Below are 19362 nucleotides of genomic sequence, written 5' to 3'. Positions count from 1 at the left end.
CAAACATCTGGAACAATTAGTTAGTTGCTTGTGCAACAATTTCTTATTTCTATAAGATATAATAAAGAATCTATATTTATTCATATCTCATAAGTCTTTTGGATCGTGATGACCGATGCGTATGCTACCTTTCCCCTCCCAAGTAAAAAGAACAATATTTGGCGTATTAAGTAGAACGTCCCATGAGGATAAGATGCAAGATTATACCACCTTCTAATGCAGGAACCAGAATATTTAAGAAAAGAGCCACCAAAGAAGACCCGAGCATATTACAAAGCGTTCCACATCGACCTTCTGAACTGATCCATACAGCCTCTATATTAGGCCAATCCCGATATCTATACAATAGTGTTAGTCAGAATTTCAAAACAATAGTCTTTCCGGCCGTAAAAGGAATATTCGTTCCAAATTATAGAAAAAACCTACTTTTTAGACTATGTTCATATTGTATTAACACAAAATTCTTGCATGGTTGGAAGCATCCAAGACAGTCTGACCATGCTCATCACGTCCCCACATAGAACCTCTCACTATCCAGATTTCTGATGTGCTCCACATGGAAGCCAGATCTTTCCCCACCGGCGGCTGGTGCGCCGTAGAGTTGGATCCTAAGATAGTAGGATCCGGGTTGGTTTATTGTGAGAGACTTGAACTCCATAATATCGTACTGTTGGCCATTGCTTGCGGGCTGGTTTGTTTCAGCTTGCCAGTTTCCGACCACGTTTCCTTGGAACAAGTCCGAGGAGGCGAGTAAGCCCGTTGACGAATTGTCTCGGCAGGAAGACACGCGCACGAGCCTCACAATTGCCATCGAACCATTGTCGTCATTGGAGGGCGCCCGAATCCTTATCCGGAACCCTGCGCCCACTCGAACCCGCGCAGGCGGTGAAAGGCTGAAAGCAACCCCTGAAGCTTTTCCCAGAGAAGGCATTGTGGAATTTCTCTTCCTCGCTCCTCTGTGAGAATTTGTATGCATGTGCAGCCGGCGGTTTGGCTTTTGGTGCTATATTGCTGGTGAAGTCGAGAAGTAATGATATGATAGTTGAGGGCTGTTGAGGGCTGTTGTTGCTAGTTTGAAAACTTCGATGCTGCTGGGGAAGAGGTCAACATAGGGGACAGCGAACTACATATTTATCCCTTTTCGAGGAACAGCCTGAGATCCCTTCAACGTACGAATACTCAGGAGACAGTTACATGTTATTCCTTTGATGGGCCAGCAATCGCCAACGTAGAATACATTTTCTTGATTCCCATGCTCAAACTTGGACAACACAAAAATTTTTCTGTCACAGAATAAGCATAAAAAAACATAAGTTGTGCGTCTGGATAGCCACGTTGGGTTTTTTCTTGGTTTCCGTTGGCAGAGATTGCGATTCGTGCCACGACAAATCGTACCCACGCGTCGCAATGGCTACTGTAAGCACGGTCGAATAAATTTGAATGATATGTAGACTCGAGTGTTCTTTTATAATATGCGATGGGTGGTGTGTTGCATATATATAGCATATGTCCCTCGTATAGATGACTTCCATCTAGAAGTTTCGAAAGCGAAATGATACCATTTTGATATCTCTAGGTTTAACTCGCTACGTGGGATATATGTCATCATGGCACCCCCTAACTGAGAGGTGTATTTTGTGTGTAACTTTGTATGGAAAGGAGAATTGTAAGGATTGGCTGAAAAGCTCAGAAGTTGTTAATATTCTTATTTCATCCTTTTAAATCAATTTTTCTAGTATTAATATCTTTATAAGCACTACATTAGTTTTCCATTAAAATCCAATATTTCACCTTTAGACTACTAAGCCTCGCTCGCTGATGCGCTCTAATGAGGTTAAATATGGCATTATCTAAGGCTAGACAGCCAATAAAGATGATTACTAAAAAGATGGAGAGAGTTTGCTTTATTTATCTCTTGGAAAATGAAATAAAGGATTGTGTTTACTCAACTTTTAGTAACATTATCTTCGTTAAAGTGTAGAATTATGGGTATCGGAACTAGCCTTTCGAAATAGCTATATTTCATTGGCTGAATCTTATGACTCAAAAGGTTCTAGAGATCATAGATGGGTTAAGTTACTAAGGCTGATTCTATGGCGGTAGGTTTGACTGAGGTTATATTATCAACACATTGAAGGCTTTCTTGCATGATACTATTCTCGATTTTAAGGATTTCCCCCAATACCAAAATCCATATCGCAAGAGACATGATTTCTAATATAGGCGATTAATCATCATTAAGCAGCAGATGAAGCAATCATTCAGGGGATAACCTGGATGCGCAGTTTGGCCGGAACTATTTAAATCGTTTAAATGAAGTAACTATTCCAAAAAGAAAAAACAATGATAATAGACTTCGAGCAAGTGCAATTGCATAGTGCTTTTAAATAAGCTCATATAGGTCTAGAGACAAATCAGAAAATTGTTAATCTTAGGTACCTAACCTAATGTTACCCCTTAAATCAGCTAGCATAGCTGAATTGTAAGGGTTAATAACTTAATTAAATCCGATGAAATGGTAAAGTTAAGACGATATGTTAAAAGGTAATAAGATATTCTTGATTACCCATCGACCGACGAATAGGGCTTCTCAAATTCGTTACTACTTGCCAAGTTGGGACGTCGTATTAGGGGTTACTGCTAATACACTGAGACATAATAATGGATAAATCATGCTTCTTACCGTAGACTCCTATAAATGTATCCTATATATCTCCGTAATAAGCTTTGATAGGTGCAAGGCAATGATTTCCCGCAACATTACTAATGGCGAGTCTCTTAATAGTATCAACCTATAGAAAAACAATCCGAATTATTATTCCTATGCTCTTGGTCGGATGAGGAAATGTACCGTCTATGACCAGTCAATTGCTATAATACATATCCTTTTCCATGACCAGTAACACTGTACTTTCATTAATAAATGATATGCGAGAAGATAATTGCGCTGCATTACTTTCCTCCTTACCAACTTTATCTTTTTCAACCCCCCCCTTTCATCACTAGTAATTACGAAGAAGGTATTTAACAAAATTATAAATATTGAATTTTATTTAGAATTATTATTATCTAGAATAATGATGACTACGCCCCTTTAACAATAAAGCAATCTAAAGCAGCTTACTTCTAATGTTTCGTAATTCTCTGTTTGAGAAACCTCATTAATCTCATAGTACATGGATGATTTCGCTATAAAAGTCAGCAATTATATCGCAGTGTCCATCCTTCGTATCCCAAGCAGTTATTCTGATGCGAAAATCTCCAGGTTCTTTTATAGAAAGGTCATCGCATGTTAAAATGCACTTTCCCTTCCAAGGGAGACCTGTTCTTCCTGATGAAAAGTAACCTCGAACATTTGACTCACCCGGGACCACTTTATACGCGGCAATTATAATATGATCACGTATTGACGGTGGTGGAGTATTTCGTTTGATTTTCAGGGAGAATAATTCCCTTGGCTGAACAGATATAACTTTGTCATCTTCGATCCATAGCTTAGTTTCAGTTTGGCCTACAAATGGCATTATCTCTATAATATCTTTGGGCTCGGGTTGCTTCGAAATCCAGGGATTTTCCACCCAAGTGGGTGCTCTATGAGAGCTAGTAGGTACGAAAGGCATTTTATCTGAAATTCCTGTTTTGGGAATCTTAAGGTCTGTAGGTTGGAGGATGTTGTTCGTAGTAATAAAGCTATTTATTTGAGAAATTTGAATTATTACTATTTGCTTCAATAAAGAGTCAGAATCTTAAATGAATGCAACTGTTGTGCATATTAGGTATAACTGGTGAGTTCGTTGATAGTAGTATTTATGTTTTGTCAGTGCTGCAACATATTCTTTTTAATAATTTGTTTTGAAACTATTGTTTAGTTGTTAACTGCGTTGAAACCCTATTTTCTTAATCAAGAAACAGAATGAAAGACTTTGGAACAATATATGCTCTAAATAACCTTATGATTTCCATCCGAACGATATAGCTTAGATACTAATCATGCTACATATCCTTTGTCCTTATTACTTGACCCATAAACTTTCAAGAGCTGTGACAGCTCTTTTATTTATTTGCTCAAAATAAAGATACAAGTTTCTTGATTAAAATGATATGTTAACTCATGATTCAATTGTATCTATAAAGATCTTTAATGTTAGAATTCGGTAGAGAAAATGTAAATTTTCGAACATGATAAACGTACCAAGCTTACAAGAAAAGACGGCAAGCAACAACCGCTCCCAATGTGTAATTATCATAATTAAAGTCAAATTGAACATGAGGTATAATGTAGAATTTATGAAACTATTCCGAACTAGATACTGAAGTTTCAATTACGCGCCGTCCTTATCAAGTACCGTACAAGACGTTTTCTCGAAATATATTCTTTAGGCTGTCATACTTGCTATAATGGGGCATATCCGCGATTCACTTCTTGGCCGCTCAATATAGACATGCCTTCTATACAACGCATTGGGTAGAATCTTCCAGCGATCTCTCCGTTTTCTGCCGCACAGTAAACCCTCTTAATGGTATACCCCCTACTTGGACATTAAACTGCGACAAACAAAACCAGAGCGCCAAGGTCATTACGGTAACGGCAACTAAGGCAACCCAGTATATCCAAAAGTCATTTGTAACCGAGATCATTCCATTCGTTGTTTCGAAGAATGTCGTACTGAAGACTGAAGATACGAGGTTCGCTGGGAGGAATATGAGGCTGACAATGGCAATCCATCTCATAGAGGCACCGTCTGATTTGGCGGAATGGCTAATTTCCACAGATACTTGCGAGTCATATTGAGAATCGGTATGAAACCTCAGCTGGATTTCATTACTGAGTCGTTGGTGATTCGAAGAGGAGCGACAGCGAAGGCTGAAAAGTGCATGGCTGAAAAACACAAGACGTGAATGTGTGTTGGAATATACCTGCTTGAGAGAATTTGCTCTGTCGGTTTCAAGTCTAGGCTTCGCATCTGAAGATGATGTAAACAACTTTTGGTGCTCCTGAATGAGATCCTCGGAGAGCTTGACAGCTAGATCCAATGTTTCTGATACATGAATAGCATGACGAGCTATGTCGTGCATCTTTGAATAATTATACTTCGGCTTTTCTTGAAGAGTTCTGGGGTCTCTTGTTGGCGAGAGTTCTATAGTTCTTATGAGATCCCGAAGGCTCCAAATAGCTGATCCCTGTAAAGACACAAGCTCTCCCAGGATATGTTCATAAGGCCAGTAAGGGTCCTGTAAGTCTTCTTTACCTACACGGCTCAGAAACAGCCCACGCAGTTTTTCTTGCATCATTTCGACTGGGTCAAAGGCAATAATTATCATCTTTCCCTTCATAAACCATCTTGTGAATATGTTGAATTTGAGCCATCTATATTTAAGCTCACGGTGAGTTTCCGATTTACGCAATGCTTCGGAGTGTTTTATAAGAGCGCGAGACCATGTTGCTTTATCAATCAGTTCGTTGTAGTTGAAATATTTGCTAGATTAGGAGGTACTTACAGTAGGTTTCAATGACCCCATCCGCATTTTCCTCAAACTCTGATCCGAAATATCCATTCATTCTTTTATATGTGTCAGTCCACCAGAATTGTGGCATGTGGAACTTTTGGATAAATATTTCGCGGCAAACCACGCAGTGGCGGACTTCATTGGCCTTGACAACCCTAAAATAATGAATTAAATTAGAACTATATTATTAAATTCAGTTCTGCCATACATGAAAACAATATCATCTTCAGGGTCGAATGGCCACTTCGTCGTTTCAGGTTCAAGAGTAATTAAATCTATGATCTTAATGCCGTTCTCAGACCGTTTGCCTTCCCCCCACGTAGTAATAGGCACGATAGAGTGGCACGTGCACTTCTCTGACACTGTAGGTTTTAATTCGAAAGATCCCATAGCTTAAGAGGTATCTATAAAAGTAAATGGTTAAAGAAAGGTGACTTGTTCAAATTGATTACTCTTCCTGTTGCTTGACTTATACATATAGTGTAAAAGAATAGGGCAGTGCGTACCACGGCAGTGTACCTGGACTCTAAGCCTTAGGCATTCATTCTATTACAGCCTGCAGACAAACATGTACCTAACCGGTTAGGTACTTGACATGGTGGGTAACATTGGTCGTTAGCCACTGCAATCCGCCACTTCGAAGTCCGGCAGTGCTATTTATTTTATTCGTCGTTCATATCTTCGGAAGATATTCCATATTCCACCTTGAGAACAGCCTTATCCGAGTCCATCGAGATCCGATGCCAGTTAGGCGATAAGGAAAACAGTACTCCATGCTACTCTATTCTAGTAACAGTAAAGAGTAGACGGCGACTATCCTCCCCTTCGAGGTAATTGTTAGGACTGATATTAACCATATCCACAATCCCCTCGACATTCCATCGCGTTTGCGTGGCTTCGCCTACCTTTTTCCACATCGCATCAAACGTACTTACGTCATGCCTATAACAGAAGGTCCCTTTTGTAAGCGCAGGGAAATCACCAGGTTTAACACTTCCCATCTGCCTGCCTATGATTATCCCTCCCTTTTTGACTAATCTTGCAATGTGCTTTGCTGCTATTATCTGCTTGTCTAGGGTGAAGAGGTGGAAGACGGCACTGCAGTGTATCACATCAAATCCACGCTCCTCAAGACTTTCCCATGTTTTGCCTTGCGCTTCTAAGATATTCGCAATCACAAATTGTGATTTAAGTGTCTCCCGGTCGAGAAAAAGATCATATCCAAGTTCTAGCAGAGACCTTTCGATGTCGAGGCCCACAAGACGTTTAGAAGGAACTCCGTCGAAAACCAACCGGCGTAAATCCTGCCCGAAACAGCAGCCTATATCCAAGTAGGCGGTTTCCGTCGATTCCGATTTTAGAAGACCAACGATCTTTTCATAGAGAGGGTGAGTGATTAAAGTGAGGTTGGTAAACCGGAAGAGGCCAATGCATGGATAGGGACTGGATTCAAAAGCTCTATCACGCTAAGCCTTGATTAGTTCGCTACAGAAAGATTTGATACTTGATACTTACTATTCTTTTTACGTGATCGACGATGTCAGAACCAGGTATCTTGGAGTATTGCTCGAGAAGTTGGTGAAAAGGTTCATTGACTTCGATCAAGTCGGTCTGGTACCATCCCCTATTTCTCTCGAAAGCCGATGCATCGGTAATAGCAGCCATTATCACGGATCCCTATCTTGCGTGACTTTATACAAGTATAAAAGACAATAGGGGGGATAATAAAAATAGGAAATATAGGTACGCTAGAAATAAGTAGTATATTCTATATTCTCAACGCTTAACTCGATGCTATTTTGAGAACTTGAGACATAATCACCTGCTGCTGCATGACACGTAAGTCTTCCGTAAATATCCGACTCTTAGTTCCAATTTCAAACCCGAAGTGCCGAAAGGGATAAGTTATCGAATTAAAACCAACGTACCTAATCACGCTTACGACCTCATTTTAGATTGCGAGGTATTCTCCGGCTATGTCGTAATACGAGCCAGAAAGAAGGTAGACGGGTAAGTCGGATATTGGAGAAATCAGGATAGACACCTGAGCGTTTATCTACCCCCTAGATTCAGTTGTTATAGAAATTCAAGTTAAAACTATATGACCTAGGTAGGAGACTTGGTTAACTCCGATCTTTAGCTAGCTTTACTCTCTTTACCCTAGGTACATAATTAGGTTGGACATCGCTCAATACCAATAAAATTATAAATAATAAGTAAGATCCAAGATCAATACATATTAATTATGGTAATGCCTCGCTATCTCAATCTATCCTCTGAAGCCCTAATCTCACGACACGTAGATACATCCAAAATAGATAGTGTGAAGGCCAGTAACCCATTTTTGCGTCTCCCAGATGGTCGCGCTGATGAGATACTCGCCTTTCACCGATATCTGAAGATTATCAAATGTTAGGCTAAGCTGCTCTCGGTCCCAGTACCGTCTTTTTTCCCCCTGTAGAAAATGTCCCGGGTCATTGATATGATGACGTTCAACGGGATTCCGACCATGCTGCTCTATTTTGGTCACCTTGATTGTGACCGGCTTGCTTTTGTGGCGTTGGCGATATATTGACCGCTTGATAGTCAGAGAGAACGGCTCGTTCAGCTTTATATGCTTTTGTCCTTTATCTTCAGCCCAGAAGTCGCAGTGGTATGGTCCCGTAGCCGGGGGACCATACATATTCCGTTCCGGTAGTCCCCCAGCGGCATCTGGCTTGCTATGCGAGGAAGGCTTTGAAGATGATGGTTTCTCGGTAGTTCCAAATAAGCGTCCAAGGGTGCGGGAGATCCGGCCTGGATCTTTATCAGACATCGTTTCCGTTATTATTTTTGGGTGCAGAATGGTTGGGGTTAGAGAAAATGTATAATCCCGACTGCAAATGGTGGAGAAGTAGAAGGTGTTGTGGATGAAGAAGAACGCAAGAGCTATCTTCAGGTAGAAGCTCTTTTTATATTTATTTCTTTACATTTTGTTTACCTCCTAACTAGACCGTAGTACTTAACAACCTAAATCATATCTCCATAGTTTATTCGATAATGTTGCATCACTTATACTTGACGTATGATAACATGCCCATCTAGAAATAGTCTAAGTCGACGAGTCTGCAGTCCAGCAAACTGAGGAAAGTATCAAATGAACACTTTCGCTCTACAGAGTTCTAACAATAGTCAGAATCTTAATCCAAGTATGACATAACTACCTTGATATAAAGCCTGCAAGTTACTCAGAATAGTTTAGAGCGGACCTAGGCATTACGTGTGTTATTGGCTAATTTGCACTTACATCACGACTACTTAGCTTTTATGCTCACTACTGGTCCTATTAGTAGCCCGTTAGTAGCTAGGAATATAGATTCTCGTAATTCTATTATAGCGATTTTCTCATTTCTTACATCGTCAGATAGCCTAGGTACCCATTATAGAAAAGTACCGAGTAAGCATTATTAAAGACACACAATATCATGTCATTTATCACGAGATAGAACAAGAAGTATGAAAACAACTTGGATACTCCGTGAGTAACTTTAAGTTAACTATGATAGTCTATGACTACCTACTCATACTAAAAGTGTCGCTTGTTCTACCTAGATGTCTCATATAGAATTCCAACAATCAAACATCCCGATTACGCAGAGTTTAGATAAATATTCAAGGGTATTAAATTAACTCTGTGATGATTCCCAGTAGCTACGAGCTATTTTGCGGGATAGAATCTCGTTAAAATCTGCTCCCCAGTCACCCCCTTTTCCAATAATTCCGGTACTAACGACATCTTCTAGAAATATTCACCCCAAAGCGAACTACTGAATACTAAAGACTATTGGAATAGTGCAGATATTACTCCCAAGTTTTTCGCTACTTTGGAAGCACCTAAGGTATCACTATTTTTCGCCTTCAAAATTATAATAGTGGTATTACTCTACTACCCACTGCCACCGCGGTTGCCCGAAACATTCAAGTCCATCCCTTTATCTTTTTTAGTGGCGCTATCCGAAAGGTACCAGTAGCTATAGTAGCCATATCCACTGTTTCCGGCCTTGTTGCTTGAAGATACTGTCGATGAATTTGTCGTGCGACTTTGATCTTCCTGTGCCGACGCGTTGGTGGGTTGAGGGTCTAGGAATCTAATTGGTCGTTGTTCTGGCATGATGGGTTTTGGCGAGAATAAATTGATGGAAATCAGTATAAGCCCCTCCTAGAGAACGGGTTTAAATAGGCAGTCTAGGCTAATTGAATACAAAGACATGATTGTTGTACGTCTGAACATAATAAGTCATTGTGTGGATGGTACCTATGCAAGACACGCCAAAAGATTCGTGCGCGCCAGATTTGGGCCCCGCTAAGACGTGTATTTAGTATCTAGCAAGGCTCGTACAAGAGCAACACCATCGACATTCAAGGTTACTGAGAATACTTATTAGTTATGCTGTTTGCTAACTTGAACTAGAATACATGTACAGATTATCGACATACCAATTATAGGTCTCCCTTAGCTTATAGTATGTGTTAAAGTGCTCGTACACTTATTCACTCTTTTACCCCTTTTTACCGACCCCTGTCTCTTTGGATCGATCCCATTAGGTCTCACTTTAAATTTCGCTATATACTACTGCCACGGCCATGCTATCAAAGCAATATAATAAGTCACGCGCTCAAAGAATCCCATAGGCCTTAGTTTAAAAAAGAAATATATGTATTTTAGTATTCACAGTCTTCTACAGCCTATACCTGAGACCTAACACACCTCGCATTCCGAGAATGTACCGCTATACACTAAGCCAGCATCCGTATCCCGTCATGCCAACCTAATATATACCTATGCCTAAACTCCCATCGCTTTAAGTCCCAAGTTCATGATACCCATAATCCATACATCCTAACAATGAATGTGTTCATCAATTATTTTAACCATCGATTAAGTGGTCATCCTCCCTTGATCTCTGTAGCGCTTGTCGAAGTCGTTCATTCTCCTCGGCTCGGATACGACCACGCGCGGTCTCCAACCTTTCGACTCCAGCGTTGATAGTCTCGATGTGTACCGCCAGAGGTATGGTTGTCGAGTCTGCCAGCAGTTCTGGGGCAGCGACTCTATCTCTCAGGTCGCCTAGCTTCGTTTGGATATCGTACAAGTCATGGACTAAGCTATCTAGCCGCTGGACTGCTGAGTTTCGTTGCGTGTTGACTTGTTGCAGCAGGCCAAGCTGTACTCTTATGTTGTGGAGGCGACGGGTGTTAGCCCCCACCAGCGTCCATATGTTCCAAAATACTTCATTCTGCTTCTCCTTCATCACGTTACTTGTGCGCACGACATGCTCATTTATAAGCTGTAGTGAATTCTCTGCTTCGCCAAGTAGGCGTAGTATTCCCTGTGCCTCCACAATGAGGCTCGCAATCTTGTCCGATACTAAAGCTGTGTGTTCGATGTATTTGTCTAAGAGAGCACGCTCGTCAAATACTGACACCTGGAAGGGGGAGAAAATCCAGTCACTAAAGCGCGATAGCATATTGTTATGGGCTTCGCGGTTCATGGCGATCGAGTCGATATACCGCGTTGTCCATCGGTTGATGCTAATAATGCTATCGACTGCACCACCGACATGGGTGTTGAACATTTGCAAGTCGTTGGCGCTAGTCCGGACGATATCAATGTAAGTATCAAATTCGTGGACTAGCTCGGCGCGAGTTGGTAACTCGCTATATTTGACCATTGTACGTAGGTCTCGGACGGAGGCTTCTGATCGCTTCATATCCATCGGCAATGAGACACCCTGTGCCGATTCTTCTAGCACCTTCTCAAATTGAGCTTGCACGTTCATGAGCTCATCGAATTCAACCACCGATGAGCCGTCGCGTACTCCCGAGCGTGAATCCTTTGGGCAGAACGGAAGGTTAACCAGAGATACGCCTGGTATCCAACATATAGGTGCAAGAGGCGCTGAAACGGAGCTGATAATTATGTCTTTAGCCGTTATAGTTGCGCCGATGATCAGATAAATGGCGAGGAGAATAGCCAGTGGCCACTGTGCGTATCGGAGAGTCATGCGAAGGACACCTATGATCCAGGAAGCAAGCTCGAATAGAAAGCCGGGAACAGAGCTTGTAAATCTCTCTGCAAGTGAAGGTCTTGGGAGCAATTCATCTTGCTGGTATTGAGATTGTCGTGCAGTTGTATCACTGTCTCGACGGTTGCCTCTTCTTTTGGTAAAGCGCGACTCGTGCATGATAGGATTGGTAGATCTTGATGAACGGCGACTACCTTGTTCACTGTTAATTTCAACGGTAGGCATAAAGAATTCCGGAACAGGCGTTCGATCCTTATCCATAGAGGTATGTCTAGTGGGAGCAAGTGAAGGCTGAAAGGGAGCTCGTAATATAACCCGGTCTTCATCCGCATTATTGGCAAAGTCACGAATACTGTCTTGGGATGCCACACTTTGGGCTTGGGATGACGAGGTCATCTGAGACTGTTGAGATGGTTGTGACTGGCTGCTGAATATGATAGGGTCGCCCTCGAAAGGATCTTGAATAATAGTCGTATCAAAACTATCATTTTCACCTCCATCTACCATGCGCCAGGAATCCTCCACAGAGAGGTTACTTCTGCGTGTTCGCGCCATACTGTATAAAGACTGCTTTCGGTCAAAGTCAGCTCAGGTTGTCATAGTATCCGTGAACTTGCTTCTTTGGAAAGCTAAACAAGGCCCAGCTTAACTTCTTTGGCAAAACGAAGGTATTAAATCTTTGAATAAAGTTCGTACTAAGTACGATATCAAAATATTATCTAAGTTTAAGACAAGGCAGACGCGACTATCATATATTTATATATATCAGCGCCAGGATAATATGAAGAGGGTAAGAGACGGTAGTGTTAAGTTTGCTAGTCAAGGGTTCGCGGATTTACAGTGACTCATAAAATAATGGACATTGGAGTAATTTGAAATTTGGAGATAAGAGTGGAAATCCCTAAGGCAGAAGAAAATTTTTGTTTATTTTTTGGTTTGAAGATGCGGGTTTCCGTGTTTAATCGAGGCTTCCGTGCACCAGATAAAATTCGTGAGTTTACCATTTACTCGCGAATGACTTGATGTCACGAGGTTAGCGCCTCGAAATCTGATTGGATCTTGTACCATATCCAGTAATAAACATTACGTTAATCATGATTTTGTATGGAGTACACTCATTAGGCTGACGATATGCCGCATGATATCAGTACCTCATACAACTGATGTTCGCCTGTCAGTGAATCACTAAATTATACTAGCGCGCCAAGCTAAAAAAGCTTGAGATCCCTGTTGCTTCTCCAATCAGCATGCATGAGCCAATCAATTCTTTTACATGGACTATTTTTCTTACAGTTGATTTAGAGCTTCAAATGGTTGTCATGGTTTTAGAGTGACCATCAATCGGCGGCATGTTCGCGAGAAGAATAGTGAGGATATACCCTCATATACCAACATGTACGGTCCAAATACGTAATGGCAAAACCTCTCTAAGGTATCCCTGGTACCGATATTGTTCATCCCATGCGAATGCGACCTCGGGTCTCCCACCGAAACCCCCCGCCGATCATCGGCAACTTGGTATCCAACAAGAACTTTTCACCACCTCGATATATAGTCCCGGCTCTCCCATACTGCTGCCTAATGGTGCACGGCTCTTCAATCGTTTAGTGGATTTTTTGCGGAAGCAGTATGTTCGATATGGATTCGACGAGGTTATTACGCCGACCATTTACAAAAAAGCCTTGTGGAGGAAATCAGGTCATTTGGAGAATTATAGCGACGATATGTATACTGTAACGAGTACATCGCCTCTACGAAGCGATAGTTCTAAACCTGGCGACGAGGAGGACGAGTATGGTCTTAAACCCATGAATTGTCCAGGCCACTGCCTGATCTTTGCATCCCAGAAACGGAGCTATCGACAGTTGCCTATTAGATATGCAGACTTCTCTCCACTACACAGAAACGAGGTATCTGGGGCCCTGAGTGGCCTTACCCGAGTGCGACGTTTTCACCAAGATGATGGGCACATCTTTTGTCGGCCGATACAAATTGAAGAAGAAATCAAGAAGACACTAGACTTCGTACGCATTGTCTACTCAACATTTAAACTAGGTCCATATCGATTAGCCCTTTCAACACGCCCAGCGGATCATTACATAGGAACCGCCGAAGAATGGGAAAGTGCAGAGAATGCTCTTAAGAGAGCACTGGACGCGTCCGGCCAGGAATGGACTGTGAATGAAGGTGATGGTGCATTCTACGGGCCCAAGATCGATATCGTGTTGAGAGACTCGGATGGCAAGGAACACCAAACCGCTACGATACAGCTAGACTTTCAGCTACCAAAACGGTTTGATTTAGGTTATTCGGCGCCAGCGCCCGACTTTGAGCGAAGGGGAGAGGTGACAACAGACCCCGATAAACTGGCTGAGTCTGGTCTTGTAACCCCTGTTCTTATTCATAGAGCTGTGCTAGGCTCGGTAGAGAGACTGCTGGCTCTGCTTATCGAACACTACGATGGCAAGTGGCCATTTTGGTTAAACCCGAGGCAGGTAATGATAGTCACTGTCAATGACACTGAACCGGTGATAGGATTAGCCAAGATGGCTCAAGATGTCCTTATGGGAAGACATGGGCCAGCTGACGGTCCTGTTATAAATCCTTCTCAACTTGCAGTAGATATTGATGATAGCCGGCGAAGCCTCCCACTCAAAGTGCGAGAGGCCAAGTCTAAGGGTTATAGTGTCATCGTCACCATCGGCTCAAAGCAAGTGCCAGATGGCACTGTCACGGTTGACATGTCAGGATTGGAGAGTAGCGACAGCCAAAAAACGTCCCAGAAGCAGGACATGCTGCCGAAAGAGTTATTTGCGATTCTCAAAAATAAAGCCGACTGCTATCAATAATGAAGACCATAATCTCCATAAGAATTACGAATTAGCTGCTCCGTGCTGAATGGATTCCGTGCTTCGTACGTAAGCTACGGCCTGAAAAAAATACCGACGTCAGCTCCTTAACTTTCGTAGTTATCTGGATCAGGGGCTTTTTCAAGTCCCTCGCGCCGCGCTTTTTCCTGTTGTTCTTTCTGCCGGGTTTCCAACTTCTCAAGAATCTTGACCGGTCTGGGGTAAGAACCAGACTGGTCAGCATAATGTGCCCAGGTCAATACCGTATAAGTGAACATAAGAAAATAGCGACCTACTCTTTTAGACGTTCCGGGACGGCAACCCCTTGTGCCTCTGCTAACTCTACTAGCTCACGACGCTTGACTAGCTGCTCTCTCATATACTTGACTGTTTCTTTCAAGACGTATCCCTCGGAGCGTCCATGGCCTTGCAAGCCAGGTACGAGCTCGCATAGCCGGTCAAAGCCGGCTCGAATAGCTTCTCTACGCTTCTGTTCTATCGTCCTTGTCAGTGATTGTCCAGGGTACTTCGGGTGAGTAGGATTAATCAAGTACCGGATGCGATGTGGTTCTGTTTTTTCTCCTCTTCTGTCAGGCGTGGCTTATCGTCATGCACTGTTGAAGACCCGCCGTGCTCGCCATCCTGTGGAGATTTCGAACGAGGCTCCGACATGTTCGAAACAAGGTTCAGCATATAATGTAGGTAGGTATATATAAATTTCGGGTTCCCTTTTGGTATGATTGTAGTCTCAACTGGTAACGGTCCCGACAAACTCTACACGCGTATGTCTAAACCAAATATCGGAAGACATGAGACAGGTGCTGGAAGGAATGAGGTGACAGCCTATGGTTATTAAGTGTAGGTAACCCCGGTGCGCACATCTTCCAGGGAATCGGAGCGGGAAAGCGCTTTTCGGGGTGGGAGAAGGTTTAGGATAGTCGCGATGTAAAACAAGTCGCGATTTATGATGAATCTAAGTTAATAAGATTCTAAACTTTTTGAGTTCCTAGAAAGGGCATCTCATCTCAAGAAAGTGCATGTGACACTGGCCCCACCACATAATGACGGAACCCCTGTCAATCTCAAGGTACCTATTTCGTACCTATGTACGGAAGTCGCCTTCAAAAGTTTTGTCCATACCAGGCACCTGTCAGGCTTGGCCACAGCTGTTGAGCAGCTGTGAGTGGCCTGACCCACTTGGCACTCAAAAATTATAATGTACATTGAAATCTACCCTTTATTATATAGATTATTATACAACTAAATATATTTTTAAAATATAGCAAATAAATTGGTTATAAATATAAAGCCTTAGATTTATTATAGTATAAATTTCAATATTATATCTTATATATTTAAAGTGAAATAAATATATTAAATTGGTATATATGGAGGAGTACATCCGTTATGGCGGCTAACAGTTGTTGCCAAGATTTGCCAAGCTGACAAGGGCTGACCTATGGACAAAACTTTTGAAGGCGACTTCCGTAAATGAAGCTTAAACCCCAATTCCAGCCTCAGCTTAGCCACGAGGAGCTTTAATTATACTATACCTAGTACGTACCATCCCCCTAGCCGCTCTAGATAAGCTTGTGACGCAAGCTTCCCCGGACCTGCATTGTGGACCCCACCACGACTGCTGTAACTTCCTATGGACTTTTGACTTTCCTTTACAAAGATCGTCATAAGTTAAGGTAGTGTCGGTTTAAACTATTTTACTTCATTTTCACCATCTTCTTTAAAAACACTTACTTCCCCATCTCAAATCCCCTCACTTCTTTCTACCGCAATGGACGAAAAGAAGCAACCTCCCCCTGAATCTACACCCTCCGACCCACCGCCAGATTACGCAACATCAGCTCTCGAACACGGACAAGGCCAAGGCCTACCGATCCGGCAACAACAACAACCCCGGCGGCCCCCTCCCGGCTCACTGCTCGACCTGCCTATTTTGAAGTATATGCGCACGCACCGCGTAATCCTCGCCTCCGCCTCTCCCCGACGCCGCACCCTCCTCTCGCAGCTCGGCCTCCCGAATCTCGAGATCCGCGCCTCCACCAAGCCCGAGGACTTATCTAAATCCGAACTCGGCGCCTTCGGCTACGTTTCCGCGACCGCGCAGCAGAAGGCCTTAGACGTGTATGCTGCGCTCATCGACGAGGCCGCCGAGAAGCAAGCCTCCCCCCTGCCCCCCGCGCCCAAATCTACTTCCTCCGATCCACAAGCAGATGTCGACTTGGACGCCCAGCGTGCCAGGAAGGATCCTGACCTGGTGATTGCGGCCGACACGGTTATCGTGACGAGGGACGGGAATATCCTTGAAAAGCCCAGTTCTGAAGCTGCTCATATCCGCATGCTGCGTCATCTGCGGGATACTAGGACTCATCGGGTCCTAACGGCGGTATGTTGCGTAGCGCCGCGTTCAGATGCGCAGTTCCCGGGGTATGCGGTAGCGTCGCATGTTGAGGAGACGAAGGTGTTCTTTGGTCGCGAGCACGATGGGCTGCCAGACGATGTTATCGAGGCCTATGTGCGGACGCGGGAGGGTGCTGATAAGGCCGGGGGTTATGCGGTGCAGGGCTTAGCAGGAGCGTTGTTAATTGAGAAGGTAGATGGTTCTGTTGATAATGTGATCGGGCTACCCGTGCGGAAGACGCTGCAGCTTTGCGAGAAGGTGGTTTTTCGGCAGAATGAGGAGAGTGACGAGGAAGGAGAGGAAGAAGAGGAGTAAGTGAGACAGTAGTGGGAACAGGACAGTTAGTATATGTGTATATGGGTATATGGATATAGAAGACGTACGTACCTCGCATTTACGAAGAGGGGGTTAGAGCATAAATGTCGAATATTAAAGGTAAACTAAGTCGTATAGTAGCGCTACCATGTCGTAGTTTAGAAGCCGGTAAAATAATCTTGGGCATTTAATATAGAAAGACGTAGTGGCAATAGATAAGTGCATAATAATTCGTTTTACCCTTATTTACAGTCTATTCTGACCAATTCGATCATCCAGTATAGAGATATATACAATAAAAATTTGACATCAAAGATATGGTATACGAATTCAAATACAGAGCCCAACTACAACCTCCTAACGATAACAATACTAAGATGAAATAAAAACTATAAATATCCCATTAATTTTCCTATCCAGTGATCAACTCCGAGAACTTATTTACCGATACCTTCTGACTCTTAGTTAAAACCCAGTACTGTGTGTCCTGTCCTGTCCGATGTTGTAGTTTAATCCGTGTCTCAACCAAGAAATGCTATTTAGACGCCTAACAGAAGAAGAACAAGAAGAAAAAAAGGGGGAGGGGGGGCGGATCCAGCCCCATAAACTCAGACAAGTATAGAAAATAGACATAAATCGTATAAGAGGGTATTTATAGTGAAATCCGTGAGACCGTGAGATATATAGTCGTCTAGCATAGAGGTACGCTAAAGATGACAGCCGAAACCAGATGTTTTTACGCATAACGCAAGTGATGGATAGTCGTTGTATGTGCAAATATGCATTCGATAAGAGAGTAGAACAAGATGATCGATGGAGGGGGGTGGCAAGGGTTAGTACTTAGACATGGGCCTCGGGATAACCACAAGTCAGTTACTCTAACCTCCGAGCTGTGTACCCGTGAACCGCGACCAATATTCTTTCCCATTTTCAGGGAGCTCGAGCCCGTGGACATTTCGGCAGTGCGTCCGTATATTGTCGGTGCGTACATGATTAAAGACTTTGCTACAATAAGGGCACTCTATAGCTACATTGCTGGTTCGGTGCTGTCGCTTATGACGGGACAAGTGTGAGCTAACGTGCTTACCGGTGAAGGTCTTGCCGCACTCATCACATTGTGCGTTGCTAGTTATAGACGGTGTGGTATTACTAGTCCTACAGCCAGTTAGATGTGTGCATACGTAAATTAGGGAGAGATAGGCTTCCTACACGTTGGATATTTCGATGCTGTTATCAACGAAGCTATGAATATTACTTCCTGAAGAATCAATGATAGATGGCGTGGGTTGACTGCTGCCAGCTTGTGAGGTAGCGATAGGTTGTCGAGGTTGTAATATTCGATGACTTCTCTGAGTGCTATGAGGCTGAAGTAAATGCGCTGGGTGATACGCTCCGCTGTAGTTCTTCACTATCTCATCGATACGCTTCTCGAGATCCCGACTCCGGCTCTGGCCTTGACCTCGAGTGGACCTATTAGGAGAACTTGTCGCACCAGCCTCGGGACAGGTTTGCAAAACTATCCGAGCAAATTTACGGCACAGATCAGGGCTAGGTAATAGATGCTAATGATGATTAGTTATTATTATCAGGTGTAGTTTATATACACTTACTATTCCCAGGCTGATCATATAATCAGCAACATCTGGGACTGAATGCAACCCGCCAAGTAATATCAGTGACGACGTGGTCGAAATTATTGCTTGGATTATAGGGTCCTGTAATGAATGCGATACCAGAGTTCTCAGTGGATCAAAGAATAAACTATCAGCATTCCTAAAGAATTGTTTCTCGGAAACCAGAGCGTTCGAAGTTAATGGTCGTTTGTTCCAGCGGATCGACCCCTGAGAGAAAAGGTGAGGTAAGCCACCCTGGTTGGTAAAGTCTAGTATCATGTAAGACGCAATATATAACAGACGGGGCTAGTATTCCTACCATCTATAAACTTCATAAAAACAGTGAATGGCGTAGAATGGCTGAGGGACATTGAGTTCATCCCAGTTTCATATGGTGGATAGCTAGGCGATGAGGACAACCCATATACTTGTCCGACGCGTCGAGAGGTCTGATTTTGGAATGCAGAATGATTGATCTCGTTTGAAGAAAAGGGGCCGTTTAAATTCGTTGCTGCTGTATAAGGCATGATATTTTCGGTCCTTGATGGTTCATAATAGTTGAACTTCGACACATGATCCAAGGAGTAGCCCGTGAT

General features: G+C 43.0%; 5 protein-coding genes across 5 annotated transcripts; 2 read left to right on the top strand and 3 right to left on the bottom strand.

Annotated features, from left to right (window-relative positions):
- Positions 1-6284: 6284 nt before the first annotated feature.
- GL218_06082 (uncharacterized protein) lies at positions 6285-7173 on the bottom strand (the record flags this gene model as incomplete). Its single annotated transcript, XM_033582779.1, has 2 exons — positions 6285-6974; positions 7024-7173. The coding sequence occupies 2 exons, from the start codon at positions 7171-7173 to the stop codon at positions 6285-6287; spliced, it is 840 nt and encodes a 279-aa protein (XP_033434001.1).
- A 3242-nt stretch (positions 7174-10415) lies between these two features.
- On the bottom strand, positions 10416-12128 carry GL218_06081 (uncharacterized protein; the record flags this gene model as incomplete). Its single annotated transcript, XM_033582778.1, has 1 exon — positions 10416-12128. One exon carries the CDS (start codon positions 12126-12128, stop codon positions 10416-10418), a length of 1713 nt encoding a protein of 570 aa, XP_033434004.1.
- A 794-nt stretch (positions 12129-12922) lies between these two features.
- Positions 12923-14422, top strand: GL218_06080 (putative threonine-tRNA ligase, mitochondrial; the record flags this gene model as incomplete). Its single annotated transcript, XM_033582777.1, has 1 exon — positions 12923-14422. The coding sequence occupies one exon, from the start codon at positions 12923-12925 to the stop codon at positions 14420-14422; it is 1500 nt and encodes a 499-aa protein (XP_033434003.1).
- Positions 14423-14529: 107 nt separating this feature from the next.
- GL218_06079 (uncharacterized protein) lies at positions 14530-15094 on the bottom strand (the record flags this gene model as incomplete). The annotated part of the gene is made up of 3 exons (XM_033582776.1): positions 14530-14638; positions 14719-14917; positions 14977-15094. The coding sequence occupies 3 exons, from the start codon at positions 15092-15094 to the stop codon at positions 14530-14532; spliced, it is 426 nt and encodes a 141-aa protein (XP_033433920.1).
- A 1117-nt stretch (positions 15095-16211) lies between these two features.
- GL218_06078 (Maf-like protein C3G6.03c) lies at positions 16212-17153 on the top strand (the record flags this gene model as incomplete). Its single annotated transcript, XM_033582775.1, has 1 exon — positions 16212-17153. The coding sequence occupies one exon, from the start codon at positions 16212-16214 to the stop codon at positions 17151-17153; it is 942 nt and encodes a 313-aa protein (XP_033433921.1).
- Positions 17154-19362: the final 2209 nt, after the last annotated feature.

This window comes from Daldinia childiae (assembly GCF_008694065.1).
Source record: "Daldinia childiae strain JS-1345 chromosome Unknown Scaffold6, whole genome shotgun sequence".
Taxonomy (NCBI): domain Eukaryota; kingdom Fungi; phylum Ascomycota; class Sordariomycetes; order Xylariales; family Hypoxylaceae; genus Daldinia; species Daldinia childiae.
Note: the sequence above shows the minus strand (reverse complement) of the source record. Positions and strands in the feature narration are given on the sequence as shown.